This window comes from Amblyomma mixtum, chromosome 2 (genome assembly GCF_055824585.1).
Source record: "Amblyomma mixtum isolate Tamu chromosome 2, ASM5582458v1, whole genome shotgun sequence".
In the NCBI taxonomy this organism is placed as follows: Eukaryota; Metazoa; Arthropoda; class Arachnida; order Ixodida; family Ixodidae; genus Amblyomma; species Amblyomma mixtum.
Window position 1 is genome coordinate 258,023,835 of NC_143013.1, and position 22,504 is coordinate 258,046,338.

The 22,504-nt window shown below is 47.0% G+C and overlaps 1 protein-coding gene across 3 annotated transcripts in view; it reads right to left on the reverse strand.

Annotated features, from left to right (window-relative positions):
- LOC149363673 (solute carrier family 35 member G1-like) overlaps positions 1–22,504 on the reverse strand; it is a 66,898-nt gene that overhangs the window by 5,811 nt on the left and 38,583 nt on the right. For 2 of the 3 annotated variants that reach the window (XM_089573645.1, XM_089573644.1), the window contains 3 exons: positions 15,778–15,910; positions 7,337–7,515; positions 5,549–5,789 (listed from right to left, as the gene is read on the reverse strand). In XM_089573645.1, the coding sequence (XP_089429771.1) occupies positions 5,549–5,789; positions 7,337–7,515; positions 15,778–15,850 (493 nt within the window). In that variant the 5' untranslated portion in view covers positions 15,851–15,910. The remainder of the gene's footprint in view (positions 1–5,548; positions 5,790–7,336; positions 7,516–15,777; positions 15,911–22,504) is intronic. The other variant, XM_089573646.1, reaches the window with a different exon arrangement.

Genomic DNA, 22,504 nt, shown 5'->3' on the forward strand with positions numbered 1-22,504 from the left:
AGGGAAATTTAGTTAATGAAGATTGTTGTAGGATTCTTGACGTCTTGCAGATTCGTTTTGCTCAATCACATTGCAAGAGGACACTTTAGGAGAGGTTAACTTTTTATAACAATTAAAAGCACAAAGGAGGATACAAGCAAGGAGAAAACATATTTACACGTGACTGGCTCGTACTTCTACGTGACGAAACCAGCCCTCGGTCCTGCCGAAGCAGCTGGTTTTAAAACCAATGTCCCCGCCCTCGGTGGGAGAATAACCAATCAAGTACTATACAAACATCCACCCAATAACTTATTGGGGAAAGGAAAATACCACAAATCAGCAGTTGGGGAAAGAATAACACAACCAATGAATGATTGGGGAAAGAAGCTAACTCATCGCGACACTGTACACATATGCACACTTTCCACCATCACGATTTCGGATAATTATGCTTTCCCGCTGCGAGCTTCGCGAACACTCGCTTTCCCAAGGTCCGGTTGCCGCCAAGTTCGAGGAACGCCATTTCAACTCATCTGTTTCTCGTCGTCGCTCCTCATGCCTGCAGCTAGCGTGACAATAGGTCAAAGCATGCCGCTGCAGACATGGTACAAAGAGCCACGCACTGTGACGCGGGTCAGCCTCGCCGTACACACGTGCACACAGGATGCCGCCTAACGACTCCGTCCATAAGGGGAGTTTGAAGTCTCCTGTAATCCCCCGCCATTCGGCCCCCCTCTTTTCCCGCCGGGTTGACTGACCCCTTCCTGTGTGGTTGTGCGGAGGGCCCAAGAAAAAGAACGTAATGGGCATTCCCATAAAGCGACCGGATGCAGCAAACAAAACACGGCACCGCGAACTTCACTCCTCCCAACCAAGAATGTCACACAGACACTTGTTGTCAGTGGGACATTAAAGTTCAGCCACGGTGTCCAACAACAAAAGTACATACGCACGCACACACACGTACGTCGGCTGTCCGGTCAGTCCACCAACACGCACACATGCGCCGGCTGTCCGGTCAGTACACCAGCACGCACACATGCGCGCACACAGCGGATATTTCAACCCGCACACACAAGGCCGGAAACCAATCTGCACATTCCAGAATTCACCATGTCAGATCGGTGCCCCAAACTGGCAGAAATAAATTCTAGCCACCTACATCTCGAAACAACACTTGTTTCTTTTGAGCCTTGCCCAGAAGACTGGACCCAACTTCCGAATTATCCGGGAAAACACCGGTTCTAAAGGCTGCCGCCGCCGTCGGATCAATAGAGCACACCTGCTCCTCGCGGGCCACGAAGATTGCTACTGCCCTCGCGTCTGCATTCTCCACTTCTTTGAATTTTACAGTATGCTCAGGCCTCTCATCGGCTACTTCACATGCAGTTTTGCATTGAGACTCATGCAGCGCTAGCTCTTCGTACAGGTGCCCACCGACGTTCGCTTCAAAGAAAATCGTGCTGTCACGCCTTCTTTTCTGACAACTACCTTCACCAGCTTGCTTCCGCACTTCTGGTAATGATGTATGTTGCGCCATATTGAAACCTACAGGAATGGGCGCATTACCCAAGTCCTCCAGTTCCCTACCTGCTTCGAACAGCGTTACAGCGATCAAATGCGCATTTCTCTTATCCTCGGCATCAAATGCAGGCTCATCTTTCCTGGTTAGCCTATGATCATCTGCAATAACATTGGCAGCTTTCGGATCTGCCTCAAGCTCCACCGGAGCCTCAGGTTTGTCTTGAAGAGACTCACGCGCAGTTTTGAAATCTTCAAAATATGCGCTCTCATTGGCTACATATAGCTGCTCCCTGTCTGGCTGCTCTCGCAGCGAGTGTGTCTCAGGTGTTGCCAACTTCCCTACACCTTCAGCTATAGTATCTGCGGTCACTGCGCAGAGCGCCCGCTCCGGCTGGCTACCCACCTCATCTTTGGCAGCTAGCTTACACTTGCCTGCGAAGAGTGTTCCCGCTATTCGCGCCGGCTCTACCTCTTCGCATATCGTTACAGCTGCCCCAGAGTTCGCGCCAACCTGTTCTGGCTCAATTCTGAACTCCTGTTCGCAAACAAAACACTCATGTGCCTCCTGGGTCTCCTCTATCTCAGCTTGCTCTGACAAGCAGCGCTTCAAAGGCGTGACTAACGCCCCTATGCCCTCAGCCATCTCTCCTGGCACGGTACACACGGTTGGGCCCTGCTGCCTAAACGCTGCAGCTTTCACACCTATAGCCATTGGCCCACTGGTCATTCTCAATACGGGAACATGTTGTTCTCGCTTCGATTTCGGACAGTCAATCATTAGATGCCCAAATTCCATGCAGTCAAAACATTGAACTGCTGCCAATAACATCCCTCTATCAGATTTCGTTCCCTGGTTGAATTTAGATTGCATCTGTGCAAGTTTTATCTTTTCTCGTTCAATTTCGAGTTTCAACTTGCCAATTTCAAGCAGTTGTTCTGCCTTCTGCTCAGTCTCCAAACATCGCATCATGCCCTCCCGATCGTACCGCACGGCAGCCATCTCCCTTTTCCGTGCTATCATCTATAGCACGAAAACACTACACCGACATGGTGAATTCGGAGGAAGCAGAAAGGTCTCCTACCTCGCAGGTTGCTTTCCTCTGCCACGGTAGTCACGTCGCCCTGAGTGACGACAGCGGGCTCCTTGATGCGGATGAGTTGAGTTGAGCCCCGGCTCTCACAGCAGCTCGCTGACTTGTCCTGCCTCGTTTGACTTGCTGGTCTCCTGGTTCTTCTCTTGAACCTCAACGGGGACGCCTGGTTCCTTCCGCAGCTCACGGACTAGGCACCTCTACGACACGTCGGTCGCCTGGCTCCTTCAGCTCCTCGCCGACTTGAGCCTCCTACGTCCCGTTGACAATGACCAGCAGTCTCATGAAGCTTTCAACGTCGCTCTATGACGCTGACGTTCCTCCTTTAGGACGTACCGCTCTGCAGCTGGTCCACCGACTTGATCCTCCGCCCCTCCGTCAGATACCTCGAGCAGGAAGACGTAGCAAATCCAGTCGCGACTGCGCCAGTTGGATTCCCCTCTTGATCTCGTAGAGGGAAATTTAGTTAATGAAGATTGTTGTAGGATTCTTGACGTCTTGCAGATTCGTTTTGCTCAATCACATTGCAAGAGGACACTTTAGGAGAGGTTAACTTTTTATAACAATTAAAAGCACAAAGGAGGATACAAGCAAGGAGAAAACATATTTACACGTGACTGGCTCGTACTTCTACGTGACGAAACCAGCCCTCGGTCCTGCCGAAGCAGCTGGTTTTAAAACCAATGTCCCCGCCCTCGGTGGGAGAATAACCAATCAAGTACTATACAAACATCCACCCAATAACTTATTGGGGAAAGGAAAATACCACAAATCAGCAGTTGGGGAAAGAATAACACAACCAATGAATGATTGGGGAAAGAAGCTAACTCATCGCGACACTGTACACATATGCACACTTTCCACCATCACGATTTCGGATAATTATGCTTTCCCGCTGCGAGCTTCGCGAACACTCGCTTTCCCAAGGTCCGGTTGCCGCCAAGTTCGAGGAACGCCATTTCAACTCATCTGTTTCTCGTCGTCGCTCCTCATGCCTGCAGCTAGCGTGACAATAGGTCAAAGCATGCCGCTGCAGACATGGTACAAAGAGCCACGCACTGTGACGCGGGTCAGCCTCGCCGTACACACGTGCACACAGGATGCCGCCTAACGACTCCGTCCATAAGGGGAGTTTGAAGTCTCCTGTAATCCCCCGCCATTCGGCGCCCCCTCTTTTCCCGCCGGGTTGACTGACCCCTTCCTGTGTGGTTGTGCGGAGGGCCCAAGAAAAAGAACGTAATGGGCATTCCCATAAAGCGACCGGATGCAGCAAACAAAACACGGCACCGCGAACTTCACTGGCGCCTTTTGCGTCTCGCCTCCATCGAAATACGGCCGCAGCGGTCGGGTTGGAACCCGGGTACTACGGCTCGGTAGACGAGCGCCTTACCACTGAGCCACCGCGGCGGGTGAATATTTGTTCGCGTCATTCCCCCCCCCCCCCCCCCCCTGCCTAGTGGACAGTTAGTTAAACGAATGTTAGTATTGGAACCACGGAGGACTTGAATGAGATGTCCCGGAACCATCCAAAATTGTCTCTTTTCTCAACTATAAATTGAATTGGCAGTACCCAAACGTCTTTTGAGTTAATAAATCTTCGGTTATTGTTTTATTTGGCGATCCTAGCACAGCATGAGTTGCCTCATGTAAGAAAAAAAAATTTTACGGTCGGTGCTTCAATCACCTGTCAGGTTTTCGGAAAAGCGCAGTCGTCTTAGCAGGACTTTTTGCATGAAGTAACACTATAGGATGCTTGCTTATGAGCGCCATCCGCTTAACGTGTATAGTTTCGGAATTGAAAGTATACTAACAGTAAAGTAACCGCTTTAAGATCCATTTCGAAAATAAGCTGCGCCGGAAGCTGATCAATGCACTCTAAACACGAATACACCTGCCTATACAGCTTACTCCATTTTTTACTCCCTTTTTACTCTTTTCTGCTTGCAGCGTATGTTCTTCACGATAGCAACAGTATACGACCGCTTGTGTTGTAAGTGCAGGCTTGCGCAGCTGCGCGAGATCTATACTGCAGACGATACACGAATCAGTACACAGAGTGATAATATTGGATAGGCGCTCGTCGGGTTATCGTACTGTTATTTTCAAGTAGTCGTTTTCACTGTGACGACTAAGATAGGGAGTTCTGACGTCAGCAGAAGAAGGACAAACCTTCCTAACGGTTTGTAGCATAAGCGCGCTGCTCAGTCTCCATTGTGAGTGCTGATCATCCGACATTCGAGCATAGCAAACTCGAAGGTCCAAGTCCATCATGCTGACCGAGAGTCCCAAAGAGATAGCAGCTTTAGACAATTGGCAGCTTTGACAGCAGCATGGTTAGGTAAGCGTGGTGCGCGATTTGACAGCGGTGAGGCAGTGCCATGTAATAAAGAGGGCGCTCGCAGGGTGTGTTTTTTTTCTTCTTTTTCATGTGTGACCGATCTCTTGTGAAGGGTTGCACGGCGACGTAGTTGCTAAGAGTGTAATCGCCACTACAAAATCGCCAGCAAGTAGCTAAGAATTAAAATAAGTTTAATTTCTCAATTGCTGCTTCACATAAAGTCATTCGGTTTCAAATTAACCAGAATTTTCAAGAATGCTGAAATTTGCGCGTACAGCCAACGTGAAATAAAACGCGAACAAGACAATAGAAATGGAAACAGCAAAACAAAAAGACTTTAGATGAAGAAGAATGGATACCAGTACGTTTGATTTTTATTTCGATGGCGTGGAGGCCGTTACGTAAAGTGCTAATGAACCTAGTCTGTGTTTGCTTTGCAACACTTAATGTTTTTCTGTTCATGTGTTCCCGTTTTTTCCATCCTGATCAAGTTTCATTTGACGCTGATGATACTTTATGTAGTCTACACCGTAATTCTCAGTTCGCGGTCCCAGCATGCAGAAGCGAAAACCGAGGCAAATACATGAGAGCGAAGTTGACGCAGCGTACTCACCAAAGATGGCGGCGAACACGGGCATAGTGTTGATGAGCAGCGAGAACTCGGCCAGGGGAAGTGCGGAGCTGCCCAGCGTGAAGGTAAGCGCTCGCAACGCCAACACCACGGAGACGGCGGCCAGGCCCAGGCGGTGGCCTTTGTCTGCGAGGAGCTGGGGCCGCCACAGGGCGATCACCGGCAGCAGGTAGAGCACCGAGCAGACGCACCGCAACCCGGACACCGCCACCGGAGGGATCACCTGCACGCACGGGCACCATGTGCCTTTTTTAGTAGTAGTAGTAGTAGTAGTAGTAGTAGTAGTAGTAGTAGTAGTAGTAGTAGTAGTAGTAGTAGTAGTAGTAGTCGGAAACTTATTAGCCACAAGCTCCCAGCTCGGGGTAAGGGGCGGATTCATGATGCCAGGGAACACCATGCGTTGCTGGACCACTATTGCAGGTGGCAGTTAATGATTGGTCGCGAGTGGTTGCTCGGGAAGAGCAACCTGCGTCGCACAAGCCCCGCCGGTGGCAGCACCTGCCATCGCAGGGCAGTGACGCATCGCTTAACCGCTGCACCATTGCGCCAAGAGTGGTATGAAGACTCCCAGGGATCTATGAATGTATAATCGAGAATGTGCAAGTCATACCTTGTCATCACGGTTATAACATGTCATGACATACCATGACTTGACCTTTGACCGTGACAGAACCCATGACCTGAACTTTGCCCTTGAGAGTGGCATGTCTTTTGTTCTGAAATATCCTGACATGACCTTGGCTTAACCTTCACCGTAAAAACAACCAAGTGCCACTGCACGATATTCCGCGCTTAGCCATGCTAAATCGTCTGAATTTTGTAGCGAAAGCTACACTAGTCCAGCAGAACCGCATTTCGCGGAGCCTGGCAAAGGCCACTACTGCGCATGCGCCGTTACCATGGCAACCAGTTGCCTTGTTGCCCTGGAGCCACAGGTGTGCGCCGCGCGCCGTCGCTCCGCCGAGTTCCGATCACTTCGCTATGCGCCTCACTACGCATGCGTAGAGTCGCGCCGCGCCGCTGGGATATCAGCCGGAAGCGATGCGCTCGCTCCTCAGATAGGGTCCCTAGAAATACTTGCAAGTATTTCTAGGGACCCTACCTCAGACGCGCACCATGGAAGAAGGAGAGCGGCCGTGCTCGTCACGGCAGCAGTACAGGCTGCGTGAAACTGAGTCTTCCGATCCAGAAGTCGTCGCATGGTACAAGGCCGGCCGACAGCGTGAAAACGAGGCGAGAAAGGCTAAGCGGGCGACCGAGATCTTCCGAAGAACGAGAGGAACGTCTCGCGAAGAGACGCCGCCAAGCTGCTGAACGACAACGACGGCGTGTCGGTCACTACCAAAATGTCAATAGACGAAACTGCTTTCGCTACGTATATCCTGGCCTAAGTTGAGTTAAGCCACTGCCATTTTTTTTTTAAATTTGTAACGTCCTAGTTGAAACCAAGAGGAAGAAGTGGGCAAGATAACCGCTGGTCCTTAAGGGTAACGGAGTGGATTCCAAGAGAAGGCAAGCGTAGCAGGGGGCGGCAGAAAGTTAGATGGGCGGATGAGATTAAGAAATTTGCGGGAATACGGTGGCCGCAGCCCTGCGAAGGAGAGGGTTAATTGGAGGGACATGGGAGAGGCCTTTGCCCTGCAGTGGGCGTAGTCGGGCTGATGATGATGATAATGTAGATGAATGGGAAATTAGTGTAACCATTTTTACCTGGAAGATAAATTATCACTAAGTCTAAAGTTAACTGGGCACCGCAGTGAGCCAACGCACCTCGACGAGTCCGATGAGCAGTCCTCCGACACTGATGGAGAGCCCCGTAGCCAGGGCGGCCGAGATGCCGGCCGCCTCCCGCCACGCCGCGTGCGCCAGCTGCTGGACGCTGCTGCGCCGACGCACGTACTCACGCTTGTCGCCTCCCTTGGGCTCCTTGGGTGGCTCGCCGTTGGCTGCTGCGCATGCACACCACAGGGGGGAGATAAGCATTAAATGGCTAGCATCTATAGAGGACTGCCTCGTGGCGGTATAGCGAATGCCCTTTGTCTGATATAGTCTAAAGACGAAGATTACACAGTTCATGATGAAAATTTGTGGGCGCGAACAAACAAAAGACAGAGAAGAAACCACAGGACAAGCGCCTTCTGTGAAGTGGTTTCTTCGCTGTCTTTTGTTTGTTCGCGCCCACAAATTTTCATCATGAACAACCTACAACTAGCCCAGCTTTCCATTCTGTTGAAGACTACACAGTCCCTGTCCAGGGAAAGAGGGAGGCGAAAAGGTGAAGGTACTGGGAAAAGCGTAGATCAAGTGCCACTAACTTCCAACAGCACCTTACCCACTATCCCGAAGACACCAAAATGCCGAAAACGCACTCATGACAAGCACCGGCGGTGCGACCTTCGCCCATTGCGGATGCTCCTTGTCCAAGAGGGTGAGAACGCATTGGCCAGGACTGACAACAGCAGATGCCTGGCCTGGTGGAGTTAAATACGTTTTGTCTTTCTCACTCTCTTTCCCTCAATAAAGAACTTGATTTGAACTCACGTTGGAGCCTGCAGGACTACTTCACGAGCGACTCCTTCAGCTTCTAGGAAAAGTGGCACGGGTTTCGCGTAGACGATGACAGACACTTTTCGTAGGAATGCGGTACTGTATATTGACCTTTGCTCACTTGGTGGAAGGAGGCTCGAGCTGTCATCAATATAGTCCAGTAATAATAGACGGGATATAACGTGGTCACCACCTTGCTTGCAATCAGCGTTTGTGCTAGTGATATCCGTCGTGCTCACTCCAAGAACGGATCGACTACACATTCTCCTGTGTCACAGTAGTACTCGATGCTCAAAGGTTTAGGGATATTCAAGTCGCTTTATGTAACAAGACAAAGATTGTTTAAAGCAGCAGCAGAGGGAAGTACCGCTAACTACAAGTACTAGGGGCTCGTTCGAAGAAGAAAGTGCAAAAATAGACAGATAAAATTGAGTCAAACGCAATAAATATAACTCACTGGTCGTTTCCAAGCCAGGCACCTTTAAATTTCAATCCAGCCTTCCCTCCACTCTGTCGGTCTGCCATATACTTCAGACGGTCTCTAAGCGGTAAAAGCAGCGATTGAACAAAAAACCTTGAACACTTCGGAACTTGCGTTTAAGTGTTGCATAGAGACGTATGCGGCTTCTCTTTTCTTATTCATTCTATTATTGTCAAATTTCGCAGCTGTTAAGTATTTCTCCCGCATAAACGTTCTGGTGAATCAATAAAATCTCTTTGTGCAAGGCTGATAGAAAAGGCTATTGTCTTCTCTCCTTGTCATAGTCTTGCTGTAGTCATAGGCATTTAAGTCGCTGCAATCATGAGCATTTAAGTCCGAACCACTATCGAGGTTTACGAGAGTGGCTTATATGGTCCACCATATCCGTTCTACGGCGCTTTGTTAAGCTGGGCTTTGAGTGTAACTGGATAGTCACTTGGACGATGAAGGGACGGAAAGTTGGAGGTCACAAAGTACGAATGTCCACCGAGGATTTATAGATTTTTGTTGCATCCGGTTGTGTCTTGGCGAAGGAAGACTCAACAGATTTTTTGTCTGCCTAATAGAGAGGCAAAGACCATCGATTTGAAGTTAAATATTTCAACAAATACGTGATCCAAAAATGGGGCTCTTGACGGTCTTAACACGAACACGTGACCGTACTCTTTGGCTGATATATTCTTTCAACCTCAACACACATAGGCAGCAGATAATTGCTTAACTCAATGCGTTTTTGTACATCTTGATTTAGTTTAGTTTTAGTGATTCTTTTTACCGTCCGTTTATACTTATTCGCGTTTTCGTGGAACGTATTTCTTTAAGGCACAATCGATCACTTCGTTTATTCTCCCACTTAAAGACGCGATTGATACTTTTGAGGATGCGACAAATTATGGTAGTGAAGACGATTAAGCCTCTATCTTTATGCTGTCATGTATAATACACTGTTCGTTTGTGATCCCTCTTCCAGGAGTTCTTCGGCGGCTGGAGCATATAGCGTCCCCGCATCGCGCTGTCATTGTCATTTTACTGTTGGCAGAAAAGGTAAATGGACCACGGAATCAAATTTAAAATTTTATTTCTTGAAATGTGCCCTCGCAGTAATGGCTCACACTCGGTATGCACGCTGATCATTATAGACTGCGTTTGCCGCTCTCGTCACTTATAGACTACTGTATTAAGGTATACTCCAATAAAACTTTAATGAGAATGTGTTTCTGGTACATATTTACGTTTCCTGCCGATAGTACATGGTCGCGACTAGGCATGAGCGCTGTGTGCGCTGACACGTTGGGTCTGGTAACAATCTGGTTATCAAACAAGAAAAAACGGCTGTATCGCACCGCAAAAATTTCACCAGCTACTTCGCGCTGGGCTGCTTACAAAGCTGCCTCCAAAACATACATAACCGCCCTAAAAAATGCCAAAGACCATTTCTTATCTAACACCTTACCGGACATGCTACAAACAAATACTAGAAAATTTGGCGAGTTATAAATCCCACAGCCAGCAATCCTATTGCTTTAATAGACTCGCGTGGTGATCCAATTGAAAATACCATCTGTGCTACTGTATTAACGATACTTTTGCGAACAATTTTTCATCCCACAGCCGCACCCGCCTTCCTGATGTACATCATCATGACTACTCGATGATGCCTCCCCTGACTGTTGACCCAGCCGGTGTTGCTCGGCTAATTAGTACTCTGAAAGATCATTCCAGTCCAGGATATGACCTCGTTAATGCTAAATTCCTAAAAAATACTTGTGTCTATAGTTCAGTTATTTTAACACATATATTTCAACAGTCAGTGGACACAGGCACACTACCTGAACAATGGAAAATCGGGAAGGTCGTTCCACTTCACAAATCGGGGAGCAAGACATCTGCTGCTAATTATCGCCCCATATCTATCACTAGCACATGTTGCAAACTGCTCGAGCATATCATATTCACTACACTTGTGGACTTTCTCGAAAGCAATTCATTTTTCTCCTCTGTACAACATGGTTTCCGAAAATCATATTCATGTGACACTCAACTAATTTTTTTCACAAACAGCTTGCAACATATACTTGACAGGTCATCAGTCGCTGATTGCATTTTTTTAGACTTTTCAAAAGCATTTGATAAGGTCTGCCATTACTTGCTTCTTCATAAATTACGTCACCTAAATATTGACAATAACTTGTTCAAATGGATTGAATGCTTTCTGACTAACCGTTCCCAATTTGTCGCTGCTAATGGTTACAACTCACCCTTTGTTAATGTACTTTCTGGTGTTCCACAGGGTTCCGTTCTTGGACCATTACTGTTCTTAATTTATATCAGTGATCTTCCTTCTCATGTGTCCTCTAACTTACATTTATTCGTCGATGACTGTGTGATTTTTCGTGAGATTAAAAGCGATAACGATATCAACATCCTACAGCGCGACCTTACGGCTATAGTTAATTGGTGCAATCAGTGGCCAATGGAACTAAACTTTAACAAATGCAAGGTCTTGCGTGTATCCCGTTCTGCTAATCCGTCTCCCGTGTTCTACTTGAATGACATTCCACTTGAAATCGTCAATTCTTATAAATACCTAGGCGTTCACATTACTTCTAACCTATCTTGGAGGCTTCACATAGATTACATAATCAATAACGCTAACAAAACTTTAGGTTATCTGCGACGTAATTTTTCTCGCGCGCCTTCTTCTTTGAAATAAGTTCTTTATAAAACATTAATACGTCCGAAGCTAGAATACTCACCAGCAGTCTGGAATCCTAGCCTTGACTACTTAATTACTTCGCTTGAACGTGTTCAAAATAACTCCCCTCGCTTCATTCTTTCTAATTATAACCGAGGAGCTCGCATAACGGAAATGAAAGCTAACCTTAGTCTTCAGTCATTGGCCTCGCGACGAAAAATTTGTCGGCTAACCCTATTTCACAAGTTATATTATCACTCCAGCCTACACAATAATTTATTTCATAGACCTTACTACTTATCTAGCCGCATTGATCATCCCCACAAAGTTGCCATCCCATTATGTAAAACAGTTTCTTTCTTACACTCATTTCTCCCGCGTACTTCTAAGGAATGGAACGATCTTCCTGGTGAAATTGTATCTATTACTGACGTAAATAACTTTCGCAAAGCTTTGGCTGGTGTTGTGTAAACTCTGACGATTTTGTTCTCCACTAATGTATTTTGTCTAGCTAAGATTGTATACACAGGACTAATCTTTGATGTACCCGTTTCCTTTTTCTCCATTGTTTTGTTCTATATTTTCTGCCCACTCCCCTCTGCAATGCCTGCAAGGCCCTGAGGGTAAAATAAATAAATAAATAAATAAATAGTCAGAGTGCATAGTTATGTCACCCGTTGCTGCGTTTCTGTATGCGCTGAAAATGCGTCAATGGACATACCAGCTGTCTTATCTGTTGTTTGCTCGTACGTTTCCTACTAAACAGACGGGATAAGCTGCGCCTCGCGTATGGATACGTTCTTATATTACCGAGCCGCTCCAGTCCCTGAGTAAAGCTATCTTTCGTGGCAAATCACTGGGAACGGAGTTTCAAGTACCTGCGTATACAGAATCATGTGGAACATGAGTGTTGGCTCTGCGACTCTTGGAGGTGCCATTGCCATTTGAAAATACTTCGGAAAAGTCTTAGACGGGAGTTTCCACACCGGACAGACTATGCAAAGCCGCATGCACACTTGAGAGGTCCAAGCCCAGCGCGCGAAGTCATTTCTGCAAAGGGAGACTTGCTGAATCATTTTCAGTAAGCCGCAATGGTAGGGCAGCTTTCTTGTCCAGAAACTGAACAATCGGCCTTCCCTGAACTTGCGTCAGCTCACCAGAATATATAGCTACTTAGAAGCACAGCCGATGGCTCGACTGTGTTTCAGGCAAGAGTTCGTCAGAACAATTTCTTGAAAAGACAGATTCACTCGCTCCTAGGTCCACTTCCATGGTTTTTTTGTTTACCCTTGTTTACCCTCCACACTGACAGCGACGGTAAACGGTGGTGACGTATTGGCGCTATGTACTTGTCATGTATCACAAACACCAGACGGAGATTCTTGGACAGCTTCAGAAATATCGTCGATGACATTGGTTACTATAGTGCCCCGGTTGAATTTGTCTTGAGTTCTGGCACCAACAGACAGCTCTGAAGATCTGCGTTTACTTCATTGAACAACAGAACACGCGCCTGAGTTTGAGCTTGACGTGCCAGGGGCCTGGTAACAAGGCAGCATGTGCGTCGCTCAAATGCTGTGCTCCAGCCTTGCAATACAATGGTGCGATGCGCAAAATCATTTTTCCTACGGCGACGCAGCTGATGCAAGTACAGCTGGCACTGCTGGTGTTCCTAGAACGCAGTGGCTGCGATGTCCCAGAACTCTTGACACGGTCGCCCGTGTTTCCACGCATTTATTTCTGCACTGTTACCTTTCTTTCTGCCTCTATCGGTATACCAGGCTGCCGCGGTGCCGCAAACCTTGCTTGAGCGGCACAGCTGGCAGCACCCACCCAACCGCCATCGCTAGGACCTCAGGGCTAGAGGCCGTAACATGCTGCCCACGCCACTCGCGATTTCTGTCCTATTAATCGAGAACTGCATACGACGACAGCTAGCTACATCATAAAGTGCAGAACAAAATCGCCACCTTCTTCCCTGATCTTACTTCTTTGTCCTCTTTTGTTAAAATGCCTTCTTTTGTCCTATTCCCGTTTTGCATTTTTATGCTACTTGTCGAAAAGCTTCTGCTTCTGAGTGCACTACTCCATGCAGATAAGAGCACGTGTGCCCCTGAGTTGTGTGTTTGTGCCTGAATGACTTTACTAAGCGTGCGTGGGCTAGGTCGACAGGAAGTCCACCTAAGCTGTTAATGAATGTGATGCATTCACTAGTAGCCAGCCTGCGTTACAGACAAACGACCATCCCCTACACATAGTCTTCATATATACCCCTCATAGCCGTATTTTTTCTCTTGTGCTGGTTGGAAATGAGCAAGCTAGAACGCAGCTGTGCTATGGTGAACTGAACATGCGGTAGGCACGCAAAAACATAGAAATGGCACGTCACAAGGGTGACTGCCTTGGTAATAGCCACCATTCCTCCTGTGTAGATAAGCAGGCTCGAGCAGCCGGCTACTTTCCTGTCATAGACTACTGCATCCTATTTCTCTCTTCATTGCATGCACACATTCAAAAAGGCGCCATGCCGACATATCCATAACCGCCCGAGTCGGGCTTATCACGGCTGTACGCTGTCCATGTGTACGGGGTTCAATGACCTCGCGTTTATATTAAAGCTGCACTTCTCTCGACATTGACAGACATCACTACAAGGCCCTATGCCCGCCCGAAACTACGCTTCGCGGAATCGGAGTATTTAAAAGTTCTACCAAAACGCAGAAAACAATTTATTCTTACATAAGATGCGCACCTCAGCTATGGCCAACAAACGGTTCATTTTTCAGCCTTCTCATACTGAACCATGTTGCCACTCATCATGAAATCACAAAACACACACAGCCTCAGTACTGAACGCTTTTTTTTTGTTTATGTGCAGAAAACTCAGAGTGGAATATTGCTTAACTATTCCATTTTACATCTGCATTATAACATATATTTTCGACGTGTAAATGTTATAAACTTCTGGATTTGGATACCCCCCGAATTTTAACTGTCAAGTTAAATGTTCCTTTCCTGCCACTCTTTTTTGTATTAGCGTTTATTCTGCACTGTGCAGCTATTATCACCTAGCTTACCTTCTCTACATTACCTTATTTATAACCATGTACACTTAAGTCGCACCATTATTGAAGTTCCATTATATATAGTTTTTATTTTCTCAATGACTGCAATATTTTTTTCTGCGATTTTGTTTCCTATTCCTTAATTAAAACCTCTGCTGCTGGATATTTTCTTTTTAGGATTGCTATTTACAAGCGGTGACAAAACAATCGTGGGCTATGTAAACTACTCCTCTATGCTGCCTTTGTGACAAGCGTTGATAGAATCAAATGAACAATTAATTTTATTTATGAAGGCGAACGAAAGGAAACAACATATACACAAGCACAAAGCGTTTTTGAAAGCCATCGCTTAAAGAACACGGACGGAGTGGGCTGTGATTTCTTCGTAGTGTAACAAAAGACATTTGATTCATGGGCGTTATAGATTCCTGGGTGAATTTTAGGAGACCAAAATGCCGTGCTGTAGGTGCCCTTCGTCGAGTACCCGCTTTCGCGGTCTAAAGTGTGGCGTTTGCATTGTGTAATAGTTCACCGATCCTTTTATTTGGGTCTACTATCTCTTACAGGGCGCCTGTACAGAGGCATTCTTGCACTGTTGGGGCAGCCGAAGGCCAGGTAAAGCGTCAGTTATTGTTTAAGATTATAAAAACTGAGGACAGTGTTGGGCATGCGCCTTAATTTCTCTATTAGCTCTTTAATTTCGGAAGGCATTGGAATTTAAGCAGTTGTATTTTGGGGGCAATCCGGCAGCCAAGTCTGCGATGCGCTGGCATACTATAGCCAAGACAGCAGCGGATTTTCTGTAATTTGAGAGCAAACAAGAAGGAAGGTACTCTCTTAAGTTCAGCCGCCGCGGTGGCTCAGTGGCTATGGTGCTCGGCTACTGACCCGAAAGACGTGGGTTCGATCCCGGCCGCGGCGGCTGGAATTTCTTTGGAGGAGAAATTCTAGAGGCCCGTGTACTGTGCGATGTCAGTGCACGTTAAAGAACCCCAGGTGGTCGAAATTTCCGGAGCCCTCCACTACGGCGTCTCTCATAGCCTTAGTCGCTTTGGGACGTTAAACCCCAATAAACCAAACCAAACCAATCTTAAGTTCACGTTAACTACTACTACTACTACTATTATTAAACATTTGCAGGCCTCAAGCTTCAGGTGTTGGCTGAAGAAGCAGTTATTCTGACATAGGGGATCTTGAGAGGGACAGTTCCAGAATGAAAACGCGTCGATAATTTGTTTTGAGAGTTAACGCCCGAAAAGCAACGAAACAGAAGGCAGAATAGATGCAATGGTAAACCTAGAAAAAAAGAAATTAAATAGCACAGTGACTTCTTCTTTGCGGCACAGAAAGTCATACCGCGCTCTGTATTATCCCATAGTTCACGTTTTAGCACCGAAGAACTAACGTACGACCATGAACTCACCATCTCCAGGCAGCTTGGTCGCGGCTACTTCTACGCTGACGTCATCACCGCCCTTGCTGTCTGCTGCTGTCATGGCGGCGTCGATCGCAGCTGTCGTTGAGTGCCGTTCGCTCTGCCGGTGTCATTCAGTATCCTGCGTTGGAGAGCGATCGCACGACTGAAACTACGTATCCGAGCTCAGGCTTCTGCAAATGGCAGCTCGCAGCTCCGCGAGCTGTAAAAGTCATGGAACGCTCTCACATGTGTAGGCTACGACGGAAGCTACGCAGCTACGATCTCCGCGGGCCTAAGCCTTTTCTGTCTTTTTGTGCCTCGCCACATGCGCAGATAGACATACAGATGTCCAGCTCCGCGTCGCATGATCCTTGAAAGTACTGCTCAGCTGTAGCCGTGTCAGTGTACGTACGTGTATGGCGAAAAAGGGGGCTAGAATTGAAACGTTGTCGCTTTCTAACGCAGCTGCAAAACGTCAGACCCGCATTATTACCATGGTTTAACGGGCGCCTAGACGTACAAACTGCGGAAAGAAATACGTTGTTGGGATGATAGGTACATTCTTCTATAAAAGATTGATCAACGCACAGAGAGGTAAAGAATGAACGGAAAGGTAAGGAGGCTAGCTAGGCGACGCTCAGTATGCTACCCTACACGTGGGAAGGGGAACCGAAGGAGAGAAAGAAAGGGGAGAGAGGAATGAGATATCAGTTTTTCGCGTGTCCGTAAGTCATTACTAATAGAGTACACAGGGCACACACTGAAAGTTTATGACTTTGAACTCAACCCTGAGTCCCTTAAGGACTTCAAAAGCGCCTTCACAACTGTCCTCTGAGATGAAGGTTTATTCTCGAGGACCCAGAATCTTGGCAGCTGTAAGGGGACGAGGATCTAAGCGGCGGAGCGTTGCAGCCAGGAGGACATGCTCACGCTCAAAACGAAAGAAATCACGAAGTGGGTGCTCAATTGACCCATCACACCCGCAGTTCACACGCAGGAGAGTCTGCCATTGTGATTAAGTGCGAGTAGCCATTTGTAAACGCCACTCCAAGCCACAGGCGACACAACAACCTAGCATCGCAGTGGGAGAGGCCGGACGGTAGATTAAGTTGAACAACAAACATGAAAAAGGCACGGACACGGCGTTGATTCGCAGCTAAGGGTTATATTTTGCACTGTATGTTTAGTCTTTAAGGTATGCGGCCTCAGTGACAATTTACTAGAGACCTGCTTGCGCATGAGTGGGGCCAACAACGAGTCACGACCGCTATAAGATTTCACGCCTTTGAGAGCCCTGGCTCAAGTTTATGATGTCTGTGCACAGCTGCGTCACTGAAAGATGGCTTGCAGCTACATAAAATGCAATACAGTGCCAGATTGCTGCTGAAAGACGATTTGAAGGACCATGCATGCTCTCTCAAACGTTCATTATAGGCACCTTCTTGTTCGGCCTCTAGCATAGGTATACGAATGGCTACAATACTACCCAATATGGTCGAAGACAACAGGAGGTACGCTGCTTTTTTTGTAACGTCACGTAAGATCGTAAGTAAAGCAATTTAAATAAATTCAATTGAACAGAATGAAGTACCTCTCGAGACAACTCAGTTCAAGTTAGGTGCCCCCTTAGGCGCACTGCCCACATTTGTTATCTTAACAGACCGCTGGTTCCCGCGAAACTGCAGTCGCTTTACATTATCCCAACTATGAACGCTGAGAACGTTCCATGTGTGGAAACCGTGTGAGCGTACGAGTTATATGATATTAACTGGCTGTGGCGGCTGTCCCCATTTCACGTGAGTCTATAGGGAGAAAAAGCGCGTCACTGCTGACGGAGTGATATTACGGGTACGGATTGAAGCGGAGGGTACAGTAGCCTGGTAGTGCACTGAAAGCAAAGACCAGAGGCAGTTGCGCGGACAGGCTAATCAAGACGCCCATACCTCTATGGCTGCTCGTACGGGGGCGGTGCTGCGGAACGCCGACAACGTATACCGCCAGTCCTCCATTAATTCATGCCACGACCGCAACTTGGGCCGTGTACAGAGCTGTACATGTACTTAGCGATACATGCGGAAACTTTCGTTGAAAATCAAAAGAAGAATAAAAGCAGGCCAGAGCTTGCAGCTTTCGTTTCCGCTCCTGCGTTGCATCGCATGAGCGTGAGGCGTCGTGACGTCAGCCAAACGACATGGTCGTTAGTGCAGTTGCTGCTTTACTCTATACAACACAGTGTGCAGTATTGCGGAATGGTGCCCTTGACTCGCGTTGGTGTGAATTGTTCTTTCACATCTGGTAACTAGAGGGCACCACAAGCTGCCGCGCAGCGGCGCGCGCTTGTGAGTCATGCGCAGCTCGACTCAGCAGCTTGCGTCCTTGCGCCAACGAATGGATGCAGCGTGGGGCAGTGCATTTCAAAACGCACGCAGCCACGTTCCGAGCTCCACATTGAAGGAATGTGCATACGTCAAAGCTGAATCTTCAAGAGAACAGGTGACAGAGACTGCGTGGGGGATTCAGGAATTCGTTGGAGTTTCTAAAGAACAGCTGACAAAGACGGCTCAGCAGAAAGGCGCGCTGTTTGATGTATGATTTGTTTTTAAAGATGAAGAAGCATGCTTAGATAAAGGAAGGGGGGGAAAAAAGGAGAGCTAGACAGTGGAGGAGATAAAGACAGCGTAGAGTACGGTCTGTAACAGCAGCTGTCCGTTGGCTCGTGAGAACTGACGTAAATAATGCAAGAAAAAAAAAAACAGAAACTTTCCGTTTCTCGATATAAACTAGTGCCGCATGCGAACGCTCGTCATTTTTTTCATCAACGCATGACCCGTGTTCTGTACCACGTGTTCTGTATGTGCGTCATGTGCATAACGCAGCGCGTGTGCGTTTTGTTTTAGACGCATAGAAGCACTACTCACTGCAGGATCGACACGTAGGATAAATGGCACTCGTTGTTGTCAGCAGCACAACTTCCGAGGATTATAACGGAGAAAAGTAAATAGTTAGGCGACATATGTCAAAAAGCGCTTAGCTGACTTTTCAGCTGATGGGCGAAGTGGCGGGCTACGAGGTATTGGGAGCTATTCAGTACTCGGCGTTTAACCACGGTCCTCAATCGCTATCACAGGCCACTAAAAGAGGACTTTTACAGATGAATACATGGAACTGTTCAGTTTGCTAAATGGCGTATTGTGACAGTCAACTCAGTGACAGCAATGAGAAAGGCGAACTATCAAAAATAAATAAATTTAACTTCCCCTTAAATTAACCGCGGTCGGTAGATATGTAGTGACGTATGTTCTGAATAACGTATTTTAAAGACGCCGATTCTTTGAAACGAAGGAAAGTATAACAAATCAACTTTCTATGCTCTGGCGAAACGCACCACCTCACGCGGCTTATACACGGGTTACCATCGCCCTGTACGATTAGTGAGAAGGGATTCAAAAGAGGTAATGACAAGAAAAAAAATGCTGATGATTACTCTTTAATCTCGGTAATGCGTTTTTTTAGCGTTCGGCGCTCCGCGGCTGAATTCTGTTTTAAATCGCCATTCAGCCCACGGTTATTGTCCAGCCAAGTTGGCTATCAATGAAGAAATCCTTACTGGTCACAAACTAGCTGAAGCATTTAATAGGTTTTTTGCCTCTGTGGCGTGCAGTAAGCATGACCCGAATTGTACACGATATTTGAAAAACAGACTGCGAGAAAGTGCATTTTTGTTCCCGGTTACTGTGCCTGAAGTCAAAGAAGTGTTCTTGTCTGTGAAATCCAGTAGGTGTGTTAATGTTGACGACTTGCAGATTCATCCAATTAAGCATGCCATTGATATCCTAGCGCCTTTGTTGGTACATGTTGTGAACATAATCTTTTCGACAGGGCGCCTCCAGATAAGGTCAGATCGCTTGGATATGTCGTTGTTCAGCAGGTTTTCGAAATAACGTTGCTTACTTCTACGCAGAAGCTTGTCCGTTCTATTTCTTTGTTTCTTGAATGATTTAAAGTCTTCAATATTTCTGGTCTTTAAGAAACGCGCAAACGGAGTTTTTTTCGCGTATTGCGCTGAGGCATTCGAACGTAGCCCAAGGCTTGCGCGCTGATCGCGGTCGCGTTTTCGTCACGTACGGAAAACAGCTGCTGTAGAACGCTTTGATTTTTTCGACGAGATGTTCGTATGCCTCGTCAGCACCTGTGGAACAGAACACTTCCTGCCAATCAATTTTAGATAGGCAAGTAGAAAAAAGGTTCATCGATCTATTGTTTATATATCTAAATGTAGTTACACGAGCCTCTGAATCTTTTAACTCGAGTGGACGCCCACTAAGCACTGCATATATTGGCAAGTGATCACTCACATGTACTATCGCGCTCAATATGAGTTGCAACGCGCGGTCATCGACCGGTGCTCGTTCCGTGGTGTGCCTCCTCCAAACAGTCGCTCGGAATTCTGGGAGAAACTTTTTCCTGAGCGGGGGTGCTGTTGTTTCCTGGAACAGCAGTTTCTCCCAGAATTCCAAGCGACTGTTTGGAGGAGGCACACCACGGAACGAGCCCCGGTCGATGACCGCGCGTTGCACCTCATATTGAGCGCGATAGTACATCTAAAGTGCCAGAGCAAATCAGTGTGTTTTTAGAGTGCGTAATCAAAACGTCAAGCAGCGTTGACGTGTTCGACTGAATGCGAGTTGGAGCCGTAATAACATTTGTGCATGCATGAACAGTTAATAAGTTTTGAAGCTGATCCCGATGCCCAGAATGACTCAAGAAATCTGTTTAGATCTCCACCAAGTATAAAATTGTAGTTATGGTCATTAATCCAATCCAAATGTGCGTCAAGAAGCAAAAGAAACGCTTCCATGTCTCCTCCAGGTGGCCTGTATACAGTAGAAAAAATAGCAAATGTGCTTTGTATTACCAGAACTTCATACTCGTCTGTAATTTTTGACAAAGAGGTAAACACGTCACAGTCAAATGTGTTTTTGATTAGTAGCATAATGCCGCCACCTTTTTTATTACAGCGGTTTAAAAAGAACGACATATAGCCAGGTAGCTTTAACACTTCCCATTCATTGCGACCATGTTTCGGCTGCGGATGTCGAATTTCGATGGAGGCGAAATTCCAGAAGCCCGTGTACTGTGCGGTGTCAGTGCACGTTAAATAACCCCAGGTGGTCGAAATTTCCGGAGCCCTTCACTACGGCGTCTCTCATAGCCTGAGTCGCTTTGAGACGTTAAACCCCGCAAACTAACTAACCAGCCTTACATCTAACAAAAATAAACAATGACAAACATATTTTAGAGCATAGCTCTTAAGGCTGGTTCACATGCAAGCGGATGACCGATTGAGCAGCGCGTCGCAGCGCAAATTTCCAAATTGTTGGAACCTCGCCGCTCATCGCAGCGACGACTCAAAACAGGTTTTTACGCTGCGGCGGCAGGATTCACTTGCATGTGAATCGGTTGATTCACATGCTAGAAAATTATGAAAGCAGAGGAGGAAAGACGATGGGAGCGAAGTCAGTGAGAGGACGAAAGAGGAGAAAGAGGGTACGCGATAGCATGAAAGAAGGTTGCGCAGCGGCGACCTAAGGCACCATATAGCGCGCTTCGTCTGCACGCCAATGACGTCATCGGTAAGATTTGCGCCGGTCGCCAGAGATGGCGCGGAGTAGTGCGCGCTGCAAGCGCGCTGGCTGTTCGCCCGAGGCCAGGCTGAAGTGTAGCCAGCCAGGCTCATCGGCGGCGGAACGCTATAAGCCCTGCCCAACTCGTAACACAGAGCCGCCTCCGTTCGGCAATGCGCGTTCCGTATGCGGTCGCCTAGGGTGCATTTCCCGTCCCGCTTACAAATGGCGAGAGTGTCGGTTATTTATAAAGGAGGCGACAAAAACAATATGACCAATTACAGGCCGATATCGATCCTACCGGTCCTTTCTAAGGGAATTGAAAAATTGATGCACGATAGAATAAACCGTTTTCTGGCAAAACACAACTTGCTGACACCCTTGCAGTTTGGATTTACTAAACAGCGTTCAACCGAGACAGCATTACTAAAACAAAGAGAAATTATCCTGGACTCTTTCGAACATGAATATTACGTGCTAGGAATATTTGTGGATTTCTCGAAGGCTTTTGACCGAATTAATTATACTACTCTCACAACTAGGTTAGAACACTACGGATTTCGCGGCACATTCTTGAAACTTTTGCATAATTACTTAAATAATCGACAGCAGCTAGTACAAATACACGGGTACACATCTAATTTTTCTGGTCTCGGGAGTGGCGTCCCACAAGGCAGTATTCTCGGGCCATTGCTATTCAATATCTATGTAAATGACATTGTTAACATTAACGACGACACTAAATTTATCATATATGCCGATGACACCAGTTTGTTCTTCCCAGGGCCTAGTTTGATTGCGATCGAATCTAAAGCCAATGATGTACTTACGCTGTTAGCGGACTGGAGCATGGTAAACTCATAACTTATAAACGTCTCTAAAACGAAGGCAGTCTTATTCTGCCCCAAAAACAAGCCCATGAACGCAAGATTCAATCTTAGCCTAGCTGGATCCAACATAGAAGTGGTGCCCGTTGTAAAAAGTCTCGGTGTTCTTTTCCAAGGGTACTATCAGCAAGAAATGAAACGCGAACAAGACAACTCAACCATGGACAGCAATATAACAAGGTCTTAGGCAGCAGAAGTTTTATGCTAGAGGATGGTTAATGT